Below are 14,178 nucleotides of genomic sequence, written 5' to 3' on the forward strand. Positions count from 1 at the left end.
ACTACAGTGATTTCTAATTCTCCTGACCCTTGCAGAAGCATTAAGATGTGACACTTCAAAACACAACAGCCAGACCTGCTCTTCCCTCTAGGAGGTAAATGATAGGAATAATATCCATGTCTCAATTGCACTTCAACACTTCTGGGAAGAACTCCAATCTCAAACTTGGGGTTTGAGATCTCCCTGGGGCACCTTTCCCTTCTCAATGGGCTGGGAGAAAGACTATTCTTTAAGCACATTCAAAAGCAAAGCATCAATTTTGATTGAAATAAGGGACTGCACTGAAGGGTTGTACTTTCATCAAGAGAGTTCAAGAGTGAGAGTTGATTTAACTTCAAAAATCACAATATAACTTCCCTTTAGAGGCTTTATTCAGTAATGAAAAACTGATCCTCTACCTCTTCTGAAACTTTTAATTTTTTCCCTTCAAACCTCTCATTTAATTTCTTGAGGCTATAAAATCAGCTAGATTCCCTGGGGAAACAGCAGCATTTTTATAGCTATATTCCCATGTGATGATGGCAACTACTACCAATTTTGGTCAAATGTAAAATTCTAGTGGAAACTAGTTCAGAAATCTGCCTCAAACTCAAGAAGAAACAACAATCTTTTGTTAATACCTACTCTGAACAGAACTAACGGCTATACGTGCTTGTGCTTCTTGCTTATTTGTTAAAGGAAGAACACACGAAGAACATAAAAAATGCACATAGTAGGAAAATCATCTGTACAACAGAGTACAGCTAACAAAATAAGGACAAGGTTGGAGAATTAAAGCAGAAGAGAGACACCTCATTATCAAGCAGACCCAGTCAAATGCAGGGAAGGTGTCTGCATGTGGTACTCCAGCCGCTATAAAGAGCTGGAAGAGTAGGTTGGAAAAGACCTACTTTTCTGATAGTTTTTCTTTGGGTCAGCTGTAAATTTCAGTTGTGGTGTCCAAGTGAATATGTTTTCTCAGAAATAAAGTATTGCTCATGCCAAGTTGATGTGGAAGAAAAAGCTATGCAAGAAAAGAACACGTATAAAAAGAGAAGAGATTTTCTCCTGATAACATTTGATATGCCAACTTTTGCACGCCTGAAAACTCAACATTTTCACTGAAGATGAATGACCTCTCCCTCATGAGACTAATGAAACTGCTGCTAAGCAGCACTGAACCATGGTTCTTCCCAGAAGCACTAACACAAAAGAAAACATCCAAATAAAACCGAGTACAAGAGCAATTAACCATTGCACAATGCATCTATTAGCATTGGTGCTCTGGGCAAAGACTTGATTTCTTCGTCACCGAATGTGTCACCAATTCCAGATGCCCCTCTTGCATCAAATGAAAATACCGAGTCTCCTGGCCAGTAGTACATACTACATTTGATAAAACTGCAGCACTTCAAACATGTTCTTAACATTCTCTTATCACCATGGGGGAGAAATTGCTTCCTAGGTTCCTGGCGGGAGGCAAATTCTGAGATGGTGACAAGACAGTCACTCCCTAGGAAATAAATATCACCTTCAAAGACAAACTGATTCAGGGCCAACAAAGCAGCCTCTCTGCTTAAAACAATCTAGCAGGAATAAAGGTAGAAGTGAAGACCTATAATTACTGCTGAGCAAGGACACAATTACTGACTAAATGCATGGAAGAGATATTACATGGATCATGTCTGTTTAGTTTTTTAGTGTATGCTGTGCCATATGGTTTCACTTAAGTTCAGAAAAAACTGCTGCAACTCTCCCGTCCTCATTACACAGAGAGGATGCCAGATACTAGCTACTCTTTGTTATGAAAGCCTTTTCTATTCTTTAAGCTACATGTACTGAGAAATTCTATTAATAGTCAGGTATTTCTCCACTCTTGTTTGTTGCCCTTCTCCAAATAACTCTTTCCTTTTGCTTTAGCTAAAGAGGTAAATTTGGGGAGGAGGCCCTCTGGGATTAATAATCGCACTAACACTATAAACCATGTTTCCATTGCTTATTCATTGACGAATTTAACCCTGAAAGCAGCGCACATGCTAGAGGATCTCTGCAACAATATGGACAGCATGTGCATATTCATACCTCCATAAGTTACACTGACAGAAGCACTGCTAGGAAACGGTGCAAATACAAAAGAAGAAATTTCAAGTAAAAAAAAATCTCCATGTAACTCGTTTAAGAGCCTGAGATTGCTGCAGTCTCCTTGCTTTTCACTGAAAAAGCTGCAAAAGCACGCTTGGTGGGTGCTGAGAAAGAAGAATTCCTACAAGCAAATTAGACACTCGCAAATGGTGAAACGTGGGAGGCACTCCAACATCCCAGTCAATGCTGAAACAATAGCCTGGGACACAGGAGGGTGCTCGGCAGCCTGAGCTGTCCCCCCCAGGACATCTTGACATTTGTAGCTTTTAGAGTTCCAACTTCTTGTTACAGTTTGATCTTCTCGACAACTCTTGAAGATGACTAATTTCATCGTGTTCCTGAATGACATCCCTCGCTTTGGCTATACACACACTAATAAACAAAGCAGCAGCAGGGCACGGGCCCACACTGTCCTACATGAGTCCATACTACTAAAGCATTAGCACAGTCCCTGATGGTCTTCACCAGGGCCAACAAATATCCTCCTCTCTAATTCTCACGCATTCATAGTGTCACAGGCTAATACAGGCCAGTGACCTTTCTTGGTAGGAAGCCTGGACATAGCCACCCTCTTTTAGGGGAGGGGCAGGAAGTTAACCTGTTTGAACAATGAGCTCAACTGCCTTCAGGACCAGAGGACAACCATTTTATTTATTAATAGAGATGGAGTCATCATTTCCAAGCACTCACAGTGGCACATCCCGTTTCTACATTCTGTCAAGTCACATAGTAGGAGATAACAAGCTCAATGTGGCACTAACAGCCTTGTTTTTTAAAGTTAGTGCAGTCAAATATGACACTGGCCTGTTTGACGACATGGTCATTCTTCATCATTTAGAAAATCTTGATTCAGATGCTGAAAGATAACCTCATAGGTTCATAGCCAGCTGCAGATGTCACTGGTTGAAACCTAGAGCCACTGGTACACAAAAAGCCAAACTAGATACTTGTAGCGACCCTTTGTAGTGTCAAAACCCAATATACTCATGCCTCTTCAGAAATATGACATATCTATTACTTTCCCTATTCTCTATGCACAGAGAAAGCGGGAGTTCCCACACGCTACAGGCATCTGTGATGAATGCAATGACACCTTCAATCTGCTCTATCAGCTCCAACACTCCTAACAGTTCTCAGCTCTGCTTTTGTTCCAGGTTTCTAGGGATTGTGATCAAGTAATTAGGATCAACCCTTGGTCCAGATCTTTCGTGAACAGAGGCAAGTACATGTACTAAAACTCTCTGCACATCTAAGAAAAAGGTACAATCGCTCTTCATAAACTCCTCTTCATCTATTTCTAATACCTTGTAGAGGACACTCAGAGACCACTGTTCAAAAAAAGTTTGCACGAGACTTCCTGCCATGTGCCTCATCTCAGAAAGTCCTGTTCATAAAGCAGTAGGGTCACCACCTGCTTATTCCTGTGCTTCTTTCATTTAGCAGACAAGTCATCACTAAGGTGGTTAACTAACGATAGTAGAAGTTTCCAATCTGACAAGAGATGTGTATTATTCCTACTGCAATAGTCCATTTCAGAACCAGCATCATTCGAGGGAAAGTCTAAAAACTTTGATATTCAGAACCATATTCACCTTGAGGGCTTCTAGACGCAAATCCTCTTGGAGAGAGTGGAGCACGCTGGTCATAAAACCCCCTTGCGTGGGCTAACGGCCAATTCAGAAAATGGAGAAAAGGAGTGAGCGTTCTTTCACGAAGAAACACTGTTAAGCTTTCTATGTTGTACTGAGTACTTTTTAGCATCTGGAGATGGAAGAATTGTCTTGACAATCAGATTCTTTTTGAAGAAAATGAAGATCCCTGACGAACTGTGTCAAAATGATCAGCATACTGCCTTCTCCTTGATATGATCGCCTTTAAAAGAGCGGTAGTCCTGCCCCGAAAATTTCTGAGCCATTTCTACTCTTTCACATGTAATTTATACAGACGTGTTACTCCAAATTAGTGCAGCTCAGTAGACAATGCTCTTCAAAAGCTGCTTTCCCCTAAAGATTGCAAGACTTGTTCTTGCAATCTTGGAATTGTTCTTTCTTGGACAAGTAAACACCAAGTGATGGATGAAAAAGGACTTTCAGTTTTTTTCAGAGACAAAGCAAAGAAAAACTTAGCTAAAAAGCTGAAGAATAGAGAGGAACTTTAATAAGAGAAAGCAGAAATGGTGGATTAACCTCCAAGCTGCTAAGAATCTCTTGATTTCATAACTTTAGTACTTTCAAGCTACCACAGATTAATTTCTAGAAGTTTCTTGGAACATGCAGCATTACTGAAAGTGAGGTCATCCTGTAGCTATATTTCACACCAAAAAAAAGCGCCACTTTGCACTTGGACTAGATCACAGTGGCTTGAAAACGCTGGGTGGTATTCACCCAAGTTCTCAGCAAAATCTTCCCATTACCAACCCAGCTACAGTCAGTGTCTGTAAACACCGACCGCCTTTCCCAGTGTGATGCACGTCGGAAATCCCAGCTGATGGTGTCACAGGGCTTCCTAACGCACAGAGCTAAACTCCTGCCCTGTCTGTTTCAACACAAGCACGTCTCTCTACACTTTCTCAGCCACCCCGATGACTCTTTTTCCCATGCACATCCCAGCTCTGATAGCTTTCATCTCGCACCAGCACGTGACTGAGCTCCACGCTGCCTGCCTGGGTCAGTTGTTTGGATATCATTAGATTGCCCTGACTGAAAGCCCTAATGAGGTGCTGATCCCATCATCCAATCACTCAGCTGAGCCCGAATGCATCCTGTGGGACGGCCAGAATAAGACTGATGCAAGAATTCCAAGTGATGTGTAACATGAAAGGGCGCCATTCGCATTGCTAGGACTCACAGCCTGTCAGCACAGCCATTAGAAATCCCGGGCTACAGAGATTTATAATTCAACCCTCCCACACACAGAACTTGCTCCAGACTGAAACTTGGCACAAAATTCAGTCCCAGGAGGGCATTAAAAAAATAACCCATTCAACGGTTTCTATCCCATGGCTTCAGCTCACAGCCATTTAAATAATGGCAATTTCTCATTTCTCTTTTTAACTGAGGAAATCCAATATAAAACACCAGATTTACATAACATTGCAGTGGTGATACAAGCTGGCAACAAACCCGGGGAGAAGGCTGCCAGAGCCGTTCCGTCATCCCCTTTTGGTGAATTTCTCCATTTGGATTCAGTTTAACGGAATGATTTTTATTAGGTCTAGCTGACATCATGTGTAATCTGCAAATCCCACCTCCACGTTGGTCAGGCAGCTTGCCCTAGTTTTGTACACCTTGTGTGACTGTTAGAAGGGGACAAGCCCTCCCGTGGTCAATGCAGCCTTCCACTTGTGCTGCCACTGTAATTTCTTTGCTGCAAACTCTGCTGGCTGATTTAGAGGACAGTAATTAGTTGCCTATTGAGCTGCAAAAGACTGACTGGACAAGGAATGGACATATACAAAACAAAGAAGGGAATTGATGCAAGCCAAAAGAAATTTGTCAGTGGAGCCTTTGATTTGATCAGAGATTGTTCTAACGACCACAACACCTGCTTCCACGGAGAGAGACAGACCCAAGCCTATTGCGGCTGCAGTCCTTTCTCCAGCAGGTATTTCGGTTCCTATGGGACCATCTGTAATCTTGAGTTTGTCAGGGTAAAAAAAATCTTGGAAGTTAATGCAGTGCCACAAACACTTCTTAATAAACACATCAGACTTCAGGAAGTCTGCAACAAATGACTGCTGTGAGCATAAGCCTTCTGCTCCACCACCACTCACCCAGAGAGGCCTTTGGTGGCACATGCAGGATAGCAAGGAGCTTGTGTCACCCGCAAAATATACCACCTGCTGGGTGGGCTACTGGCTCTCATCTCATTATCACCAGCACCGCTCTTGCTCTCCCACAGCACACCTGAGACGCAGCCCCTGCTGCCATGCTCCAGCTGCAGGACAAAGCGTATTACGAATCATCACTAAAGCATCTGACAGATTTTTCCTGTTCGTTATTAAAGTCCACAAGTAGCACAACTATAAAATAATTATACAACCAAATGCTATGAAAAGAAAATGAAGATTTGTATCAGTGGTAAATCCCAAGGCTCCGAAACTCAGAAAGAGGAGCCTTTCCCGTTCTTTAGAGAATTACTGACTTAAAGGTACTTTAAAGCAGTTTGGACTCTCTCTGCTGCTGTCAGCAAAGAAGCTACAAGCTACGGCAGTCAATGCCAAAATGCTTCTTCCAGAATGGGGTGGTAGGTCTAAATTACCATTGTTGCACTGACTCTCCCCATGTACTAAACCATCCTCCATGTTCCAGTTGTGAAAACCCTTTTGGGTTTCCAAAACCTACATGTACAATGCTTCTCTAGAATAGGAGAAAAAAGCTGAGCCCAAGGGACCACCTGAGCTTTCAAAACAGAAAAACAAGATGGGGCAAGCATCCGCAGAATCACCTCCTTTTTCAACAGCTGTACAGTTTTCTCCTACCTTGTCCTTTAATTCCAAAAGGGGGTACAAAGTCCCTGATACGTGCCCATTTCCTGAAGGAATCATCCAAGAACATTGGTGCCGGCTTCGAGAACCTGAGAAAACCAAAATGAGAGAGAAATTAAGTCCTGAACTAGGAAGGATACATTTCTGTAGGGAGGTTGAGAGAATCCATATCTAAGTGCTGATTCTACATTCTCACTGGCAATACAGTAACATGGAGGATTTTACTTTTACCCAAACTCTGTGCCATGAGGACACACTCAAGTCGTAAGCCTGGCAATCACTTCCACTCAACAATTTAGAACTTCCACACTATTGTTTGGCTATTAGTTTAGCTACAATAAGTTGTAAATTGCAACCAGAGTTTAGGCAGGTTTACTTCCAGCTTTGTAAGCACAAGGCAATTTATGTGCTGTCTATGCGAGTGTGTGAGGAAGAGGTGTGGAGTTGCCTTTGTATTGTTCGTTAGACACATGCGTGCTGCTCTGTGCAGGTGTGCGTGCACTGGGCAAATGCATGCAGAGAGCAAGGCTGGGGTTATCTGCCCTCATGGGTGCTTCTGCCTCACTCATACGCACATACACAGCAGCTACCGTAACACAGGCAAGAAAGGAAACAGTTCAGGAGATCATGAAGCAGCACTTAGTTTATACAGAATGGAAATTCAGTACAGATGTAGGTGTTTTCTTCTGCTTTCATTAACATATAAATGATTCAAGAGAGGTCTTTGCCAAACCAAACAGTTGTGATCTATCCAAAATCACTTACAAAAGAAAGAACTAGTCCTTCTTAACCATGTCATTATGGGAATACATTATCCTAATTACACCCTCAACAGACAAACACAGCAGCTACTAAAAATTTGTCTCTTCTAGAAACAATTAGTACAGTGGCCAGATAGAAGGAAACAATTAGCAAAAGAAAATACAAAAATATTAACTTTCCTATGGGACCATTTCTGAGTGTATCAAGATCACTGCTAGAAAATATGCTAATACTATTAGAAATCTGTTCACTCAATCATATCAAAACAGTAGCAGGGATGTTCTGGATCAAAATCAACCACACTATGCTACAGAAATGAGGAAAGGAATGTACTGCATGTTCAGAGTCAGAGAGTGCATCTCCACTACAGCCATACTGCAACATACACGTATCTGAAATAGATACAGCCTGGCTAACCTAGGTACTGGTGGCGGGATAGATGTAACGCACGGGTTTAACCCTCCCTTCAGGCTGTTTTTGTACTCAGCATGCAACTCCATGCTACTGCAATCAGATAACTTTGGGACTTGAACTACCTGATTTAAGATAAACTCATCTACACTACGCCACAGCCAGGTACAGAGCAACAATTTCGGATAGCAGCACAGCGAGGAAAAGATGGAATGAATTCTGAACTATAAACTCTTCGAAGTACAGTCCCATCACAGATGCCCAGTAAATCAGAGGTTGCAGAAATCTCTGGGAAGGGGGAAGAAAGAGACCAACAGCATCCAACAAAGCAAGAACTGAAGACTCCAACTTACCCATGCATACCGCTTCACATCCACTCATGCAATCTTTAATAAGATCATCTAGAACCATAAAAGCAGGACACACAAATTACATGGCTGATCTAGAAGGAAAGGAATGTTTTTCCAGAACTGAGGATACGAAAGGATCTATATAACTTTATCTGGGAAAAGGTGGGGAAGATGTGTTAGATATATTAGAGCTTCTGAAAATCTTAAGTAATAAACAAAAAAACCACGGGCTTATTTAAAAAAAAAAACAAAAAACCAAAACCAACAGGATACAATAATACTCTGAAAATGTCCTAAAAGCTTCAATAACCTGACAAATTAGTTCAATGTTTTTTCAAGCATCTTGGTGCACTGAAATGTAAGTATTACGTCACACTGGTGAGTCTCCAAGGAGTTATCTCCACCTCCTTCCAACATCAGTAAGAGGAATCTTTGCAGGATTCTCATACAATGTAAGAGCTTTTATAACCTGAATGGCTACAGCACAGATGTTCACAGCTCTTCCTTTACAGTTACCACTTGACCTAATAGCAGAAGTCAGGTCCCACAGAGTGGTCCCCACTCTCCCCAGGCAGCAGCCGCAGTGAAGGATGATGGCACCGCCTGGGAGTCACCAGCACCTTTGGGCTGGTTCGTTAGGTCACCAAGCTACTCTGGTTGTCACTGTGACATGCAATCTTTGGGAAAAATCTGGATGCTTCAGAAAACACATATATGAGTAGGTTTTATTCTTCTCTCAAGAATCAAGAGGATTCCCTACAATAATGCTACAAAGTAGTACAGTGTAAATAAAAAACTTTGCCAGTTCAGTTTGCCTAGTCAAGAGCACTGCATGAAAAAGAAGGTACAGGCTGTAAGGTCAGGCCTCACTCAGAAGTTGGTATTATTTATAGATGAAATTAACTGGTCTATTTGCAAATCATACACCAGGAAAAGACAGTTTACAGTAGCCTGGCATGGAGCATTGAGTGTCTCTCCCTAATGCAGATTCCCCCTTACAAGGTGCCTGGTAAAACCAGGAAGAAGGTCAGATCCTCCTGGGACTCCCTGGGCCTCGAGGGGAGTCCCCAAAAGCAGCTGAAGCACCAGCAGGACTGATCCAATGGTGTCGCTTCGGCATGTGACTGAAGTGATACCCAAAGAGAAGGGTGAAATGACCGTTGGCCTTGTTATTGTATTTGCTACAAGTAAACTTTGGGATTTTTCTAGCAAAGAACACAATATCCTTAGACCACCTACTACTATTTGGTAATATTTAAGAATGTTGTACACAGAGCCAGGGAAACTGATTTCTAATTCATACTTTTGCTTCATTTAAAGAGGAGGGAGGAACAGTTTTAAGGGAAATATTATATCCATATGGGAAAAAAAAAGGAGTGAATTAGAGAATAGAGAATATTTAGCTCCCATAAATCTTGAAGGTAATTCCATTTTGGAAATATTAAGAAATCATGAATGCTGTAAGCTCATGATCTATGAAAAGTGCTTTGCCACCTCAATAAATCAGAGCAGGCCAGAACCGATGTCCAGCAGTGACAGGGAAACGCTGTCTGCCAGACCTCTCCAGGAGCATGGCTGTTCTGTCTCGGCTCTGAAGCCCGTCTGGCATATTCTAGGACCATTCAGGAAATATCAGGATATGCCTCAAACAGGCCATGGGAATGCTCTCTGCAGAGCACCTAAAACACATTCCTAGGAATGCGTGGGAGTTTGTCAAACAGAAAAAGCAAATGTTTCTGAATGATGTTAAATTTTGTATCTACTGAGCAGCTTACATATGGGATGCTGCATTTTACCCAAGCCGTCTGCCGCTGCTACCCAAAGGCAGGTGAGCTTCACCGACAGCCACAGCTCCAGAACTGAAACAGGCTTGTGCTCTAGGAGCAAACAGCAGATAAAGTGAGAGTTTTGATTTTTCAGATTTGATTTTTAACCATTTCCTATCTACCCCACCCCAAATTCCAGAACAGACATAATGCAACCTCGTAGCACATGACAGCCATGAAAAGGTGAGAAATTTGGGTGCTTGTGGCACACACTTGCGACCTGCATGATTTGGGAGAGAAATGCCAAGCATCTGAAATCACTAGTTGGAATGACGTACCCCAATAAAACAGCAAATGACATCCAAATAGACGAAATCTGGACTTGATGATCTTAAAGGTTTTTTCCAACCTAAATGATTCTATGAAAGGGTGGATATGATAATTACAAGGTACAGTCCAGATCTCTCCCAGCTCTCAAGTTTGCATTCCTTATACAAAGTCATTAGTAAAATATCAAACACAATTTGTCACTGCACACAGTGAAAGGAAGTGTAGTGCCAGGAAACTATTCTTAAACAGGAATCTACATACACAAGAACGTGTGGTACATATTTGTGCCTAAGGCATTACATTTCCACTTATCTTCTCCCTGACAAGTAAGAAGAGTTGTGACCTCTACCTGAAAGGCTGAACTAGCCTGCCAGAAGCTCCCCAGCCAAGTTTCCTGACCATTTCCATTCTGTCCTCGACACACAGGTCCATTCACAACCACTCTTCTTTGATGTGGGCTGAGGTATTCAACATCAGCCGTGCTAACTTCCCAAAGTATTACACAAATCCTAGACCAGCACCACCTCTGTCAAAGTAGCTACAATTTCAGACATTTAATCTTGACTAGAATCTGCTCCCTACTCCCACCTGCTGCTTTCAAGGCAATTAATACATAAATGTGTAGAAGGGAATAAGCTAGACCAGAGAGAAAGTAAAATAAATAAATCAATTTAGAGTCTTTGGCTATAACAAGGAGGGAGGAAGACAAGGCCAAGACCCTGAAAGAGTAGAGAAGATGGCACCACATTTCTGGAAATTATGACACTAAGGAAAGGCAGATTGGCAGTCACTAAGCTCCATTGGGGGCTTATTTCTCAGATATTTCCTTCCTTTTTTTCCCCTCCCTCCTCCTTTAAGCCTCCCTGCCCTTTTGTTTCGTCTTTAGTTAGGGAGAATCAGCAGCAAAGAAAAACTGGAAGCTGAAGGAAAAAAACCAAACAGTGCTAGAACCTCATGTTGTACATAACCTGCACATTGCATTTGTAAAAGGGCTTGAACAACCTTTTTTTTTTTATTAAACACACAAAAGAATGACTTGTTTGTTCCAGCATGACTTCTACCCTCTCTTTTGTTTGCTTATGCTCAAAAGCATCCACAGTTAGACAGAAGACACAAAATCCACCAATTTTATTAATAAAATGGCCAAAATACAAACCAAAGGACTCTCACACTGAATAATTAACTCTGATAGAGGCATTTATGAAAGTATGGAGATAAAAATCTAAACTAACCTTTTCCTTTTTCCCTAGTGAGACCTAGATGTATGTTCTCTCCCTTGCATTCCTTCTCTGGGGAGCAGCATAGTGTGATAGTATAGTGAATGAGGAGGCTTGTGATGTCCTGATTTCACATATCTTATTGACATTAATCCTCTGTCAAAAATCCAAGCAGCTCAAAGATTCCTCAAGCAGCTAAAAAAATTTAAGAAACTGCATTAGTAAGGATTAACCCCATCCTACAACCAACATACTTCTTACCTAAATCAGCAAATAAAAGAGCCAAAAAAAATGGATGGCTGCAAGAAGAAAGTCTTTAACAGTAGAGATCAGGCCAAAAATTAAGTTGATCTTAACAAACTGCAGAAATGGTCTAAAAGAAAAATCAGATGATATGGTAAAGACAACTTTGTACTGAAGAACGGCCACACTGGGTCAGCGCACCCTACCACTGCCATTTGAGACCCCTAGTTCTTCTTTTGGAAGAGACAGTAAGCCATTGATCCCTATTCGTCTTCTCCCATGCTATTCAGGGACCTACAAACCCTGAGTGTACCTACAGTTCTCCCTTTCAGGCTGAAGAGTCCTCAACTACTTGGCCATTCTCTATACAGATGCCACTGAATGATGCAGTGGTACAACACCGCTTTGCTTTGTTCTCTGCCCTTTCCTAATAACTCTACCATTTGGGTTTTGTCCATTACTGAGCTGGTATAATCAGTTGTTCCTTTGCAGCTCTGCAAGAAAGACCATGAGGTGTAAACCGTGGTCCTTCCTTTTGACAGGAAGGGGCAGTAAATGCCATAGCCACTCCAAAAAATGCCTTTGAACAGGCTTTATTCCATAAGCAAAGAAAAGGAGGGGGCAGGTAAAGTCCACTGAACAAAAACCCCTCTATCCACCCGCAGGCCATGTAGCAGGACTCTCAGCTATCCCAGTCTCCTCCCTTGGGAATGGGTGCTCTGTACCTTTGAGGCACTCTGGAGCATCATCAGCCTTCTTGCCCTCTTTGCTCTCCATCACCTAGTAGGTTGTTTAAACTCATTGGTGCAAGCATTTTCCCGTTGCCTGCTCACTGCTCTATTTAGAGCCAGACCAGCTGCTCCAATGTATCTTAAAGGACCTCCATGCTCTGCGCTGTTTCATACACAGAACATTGCCATACTATTGCAGAAAAGATAAACATCCTATCATGACTGAAAAATGTAAGTATCACAGCTGTAAAACCTGTTAAGTACTCCACTTTATTCCGGATCAGAAAGCATCAGCTCAAGGACCATGCCCAGCTCTGGGCCTCACATAAAAAACATGAACGAACTGGAAACAGGCCGTAGGAGAGCTGTGAAAAAGATCTAAGGTCTAGAAAACGTGATCTCTGAGGAAAGCTAGAAAGAAATGAATTTGCTTAGTCTAGAGAAGAGAAAACTGAAAGAGGACATGATAAGCCATTAAATATTACGAGGCTGCTGCAAAAGAGAAAGGTAATATCTCCATATCCATCATAAATAGAAGTAGTAGCCCTGGGCTTAAAATGCAGCAAAGGAAACTTAAATTAAACATTAGAAAAAGGTTTCTTATGCTTGGGATTATTACACATTGGAATCTATTGCCTAGACATGGGTTACAGAATCTGCATCAACTACATTAGTTTCCGATTATATTATTTTTAAGAACAAGTTTGCATCTATTAAGCATGGGTTAGTCATAGCTGTGCCTACTTTTAAGAAGGAAAATTCAACAGACGATCTTTTGAAGCTTGGCACAGGTCTATTTCTTTTAAAACCATCTTCATGCTGGGCTACTGTTGCTAGGAGGTGACCAAGTACCCAAGCTACATTCTGCTGCAGTTGGGAATCAAGAGCTACCCCTCAGACTCCTTGGGATTCTGAAGTACTTACCTTCATATATGGTAATCAAATTTCAGTACAAACACAACGGTAGATAAGCAGCACATGGATTTTGCAAGCCTGCTGCCTGCCAAGACTGCTTTCTGTTTGTACCCTGTACCTTTGTGATAAACAGGAAGACACGTAAAGTTTAACCTTTCTGTGGTCATTAATATCTCGTGCTTACGCACCACCAAGGCACAAAATCAAAGACTGATTTAATATCAGCTCAGTCCCTCCTGCTAACTGACTATGTTCTGACATGCACGAGGTCTAACAAAGTGCCCTGAACAGCTTACCTATAGTGTCTCTATATAATGCAAATAATCATTATGAAGACTAAAAAATTTTGAGAGAAACTGTAAATATTAAACACAAAAAGAAATCTGTTTGCCTGCTCTAATCAAATCCTCAGACTTTCCTACTGATTCTCCAAAAGCTTCAGACAAAAAACACGTATTCACACACAAAAATAACAAGAAGCTTGGTTTAAAGGTTGGCTTCCTTTTGGGGAAAAAAAGAAAGAAAGAAAAAAAAAAAGCTATAAAATTCAGACAAGGCAGAAACTTTGTCCTGACTTGCCTCGTGGTACAGCATATAAGACAACATGCAAAATTTGTCATTGTTCACCGAATATGATACCAAAACACAATTATGCAAAGGTGAAAAGCTGACTTCTAGACAGCATAGAATGATATTAGTTTAAAAACCAGTCTCCTAACATCATTTCAATGTCATAGTTTGTTTTTCATGTGTCATTGTCAAAGATGCAAGATTGAATTACAGCTAGTTTTTCCCACCAAAAGCCAGGTGGGGTGTTCAAAGCCTCTGAGGGAGCACTGAGCCAAA

At 41.6% G+C, this 14,178-nt stretch overlaps 1 protein-coding gene across 9 annotated transcripts in view; it reads right to left on the reverse strand.

Moving 5' to 3' along the window:
• The window catches only part of ST3GAL3 (ST3 beta-galactoside alpha-2,3-sialyltransferase 3), a 203,813-nt gene that overhangs the window by 67,946 nt on the left and 121,689 nt on the right, over positions 1-14,178 (reverse strand). For 8 of the 9 annotated variants that reach the window (XM_087733941.1, XM_087733939.1, XM_087733945.1 and 5 more), the window contains one exon: positions 6,602-6,696. In XM_087733941.1, coding sequence (XP_087590067.1) covers positions 6,602-6,696 — 95 coding nt within the window. Of the gene's footprint in view, positions 1-6,601; positions 6,697-8,133; positions 8,174-14,178 lie in introns of those variants that run through there. The other variant, XM_087733946.1, reaches the window with a different exon arrangement.

The sequence above is a fragment of the Nipponia nippon genome, unplaced genomic scaffold, assembly GCF_047370975.1.
Source record: "Nipponia nippon isolate SJK-2023a ecotype South Korea unplaced genomic scaffold, ASM4737097v1 scaffold_5, whole genome shotgun sequence".
In the NCBI taxonomy this organism is placed as follows: Eukaryota; Metazoa; Chordata; class Aves; order Pelecaniformes; family Threskiornithidae; genus Nipponia; species Nipponia nippon.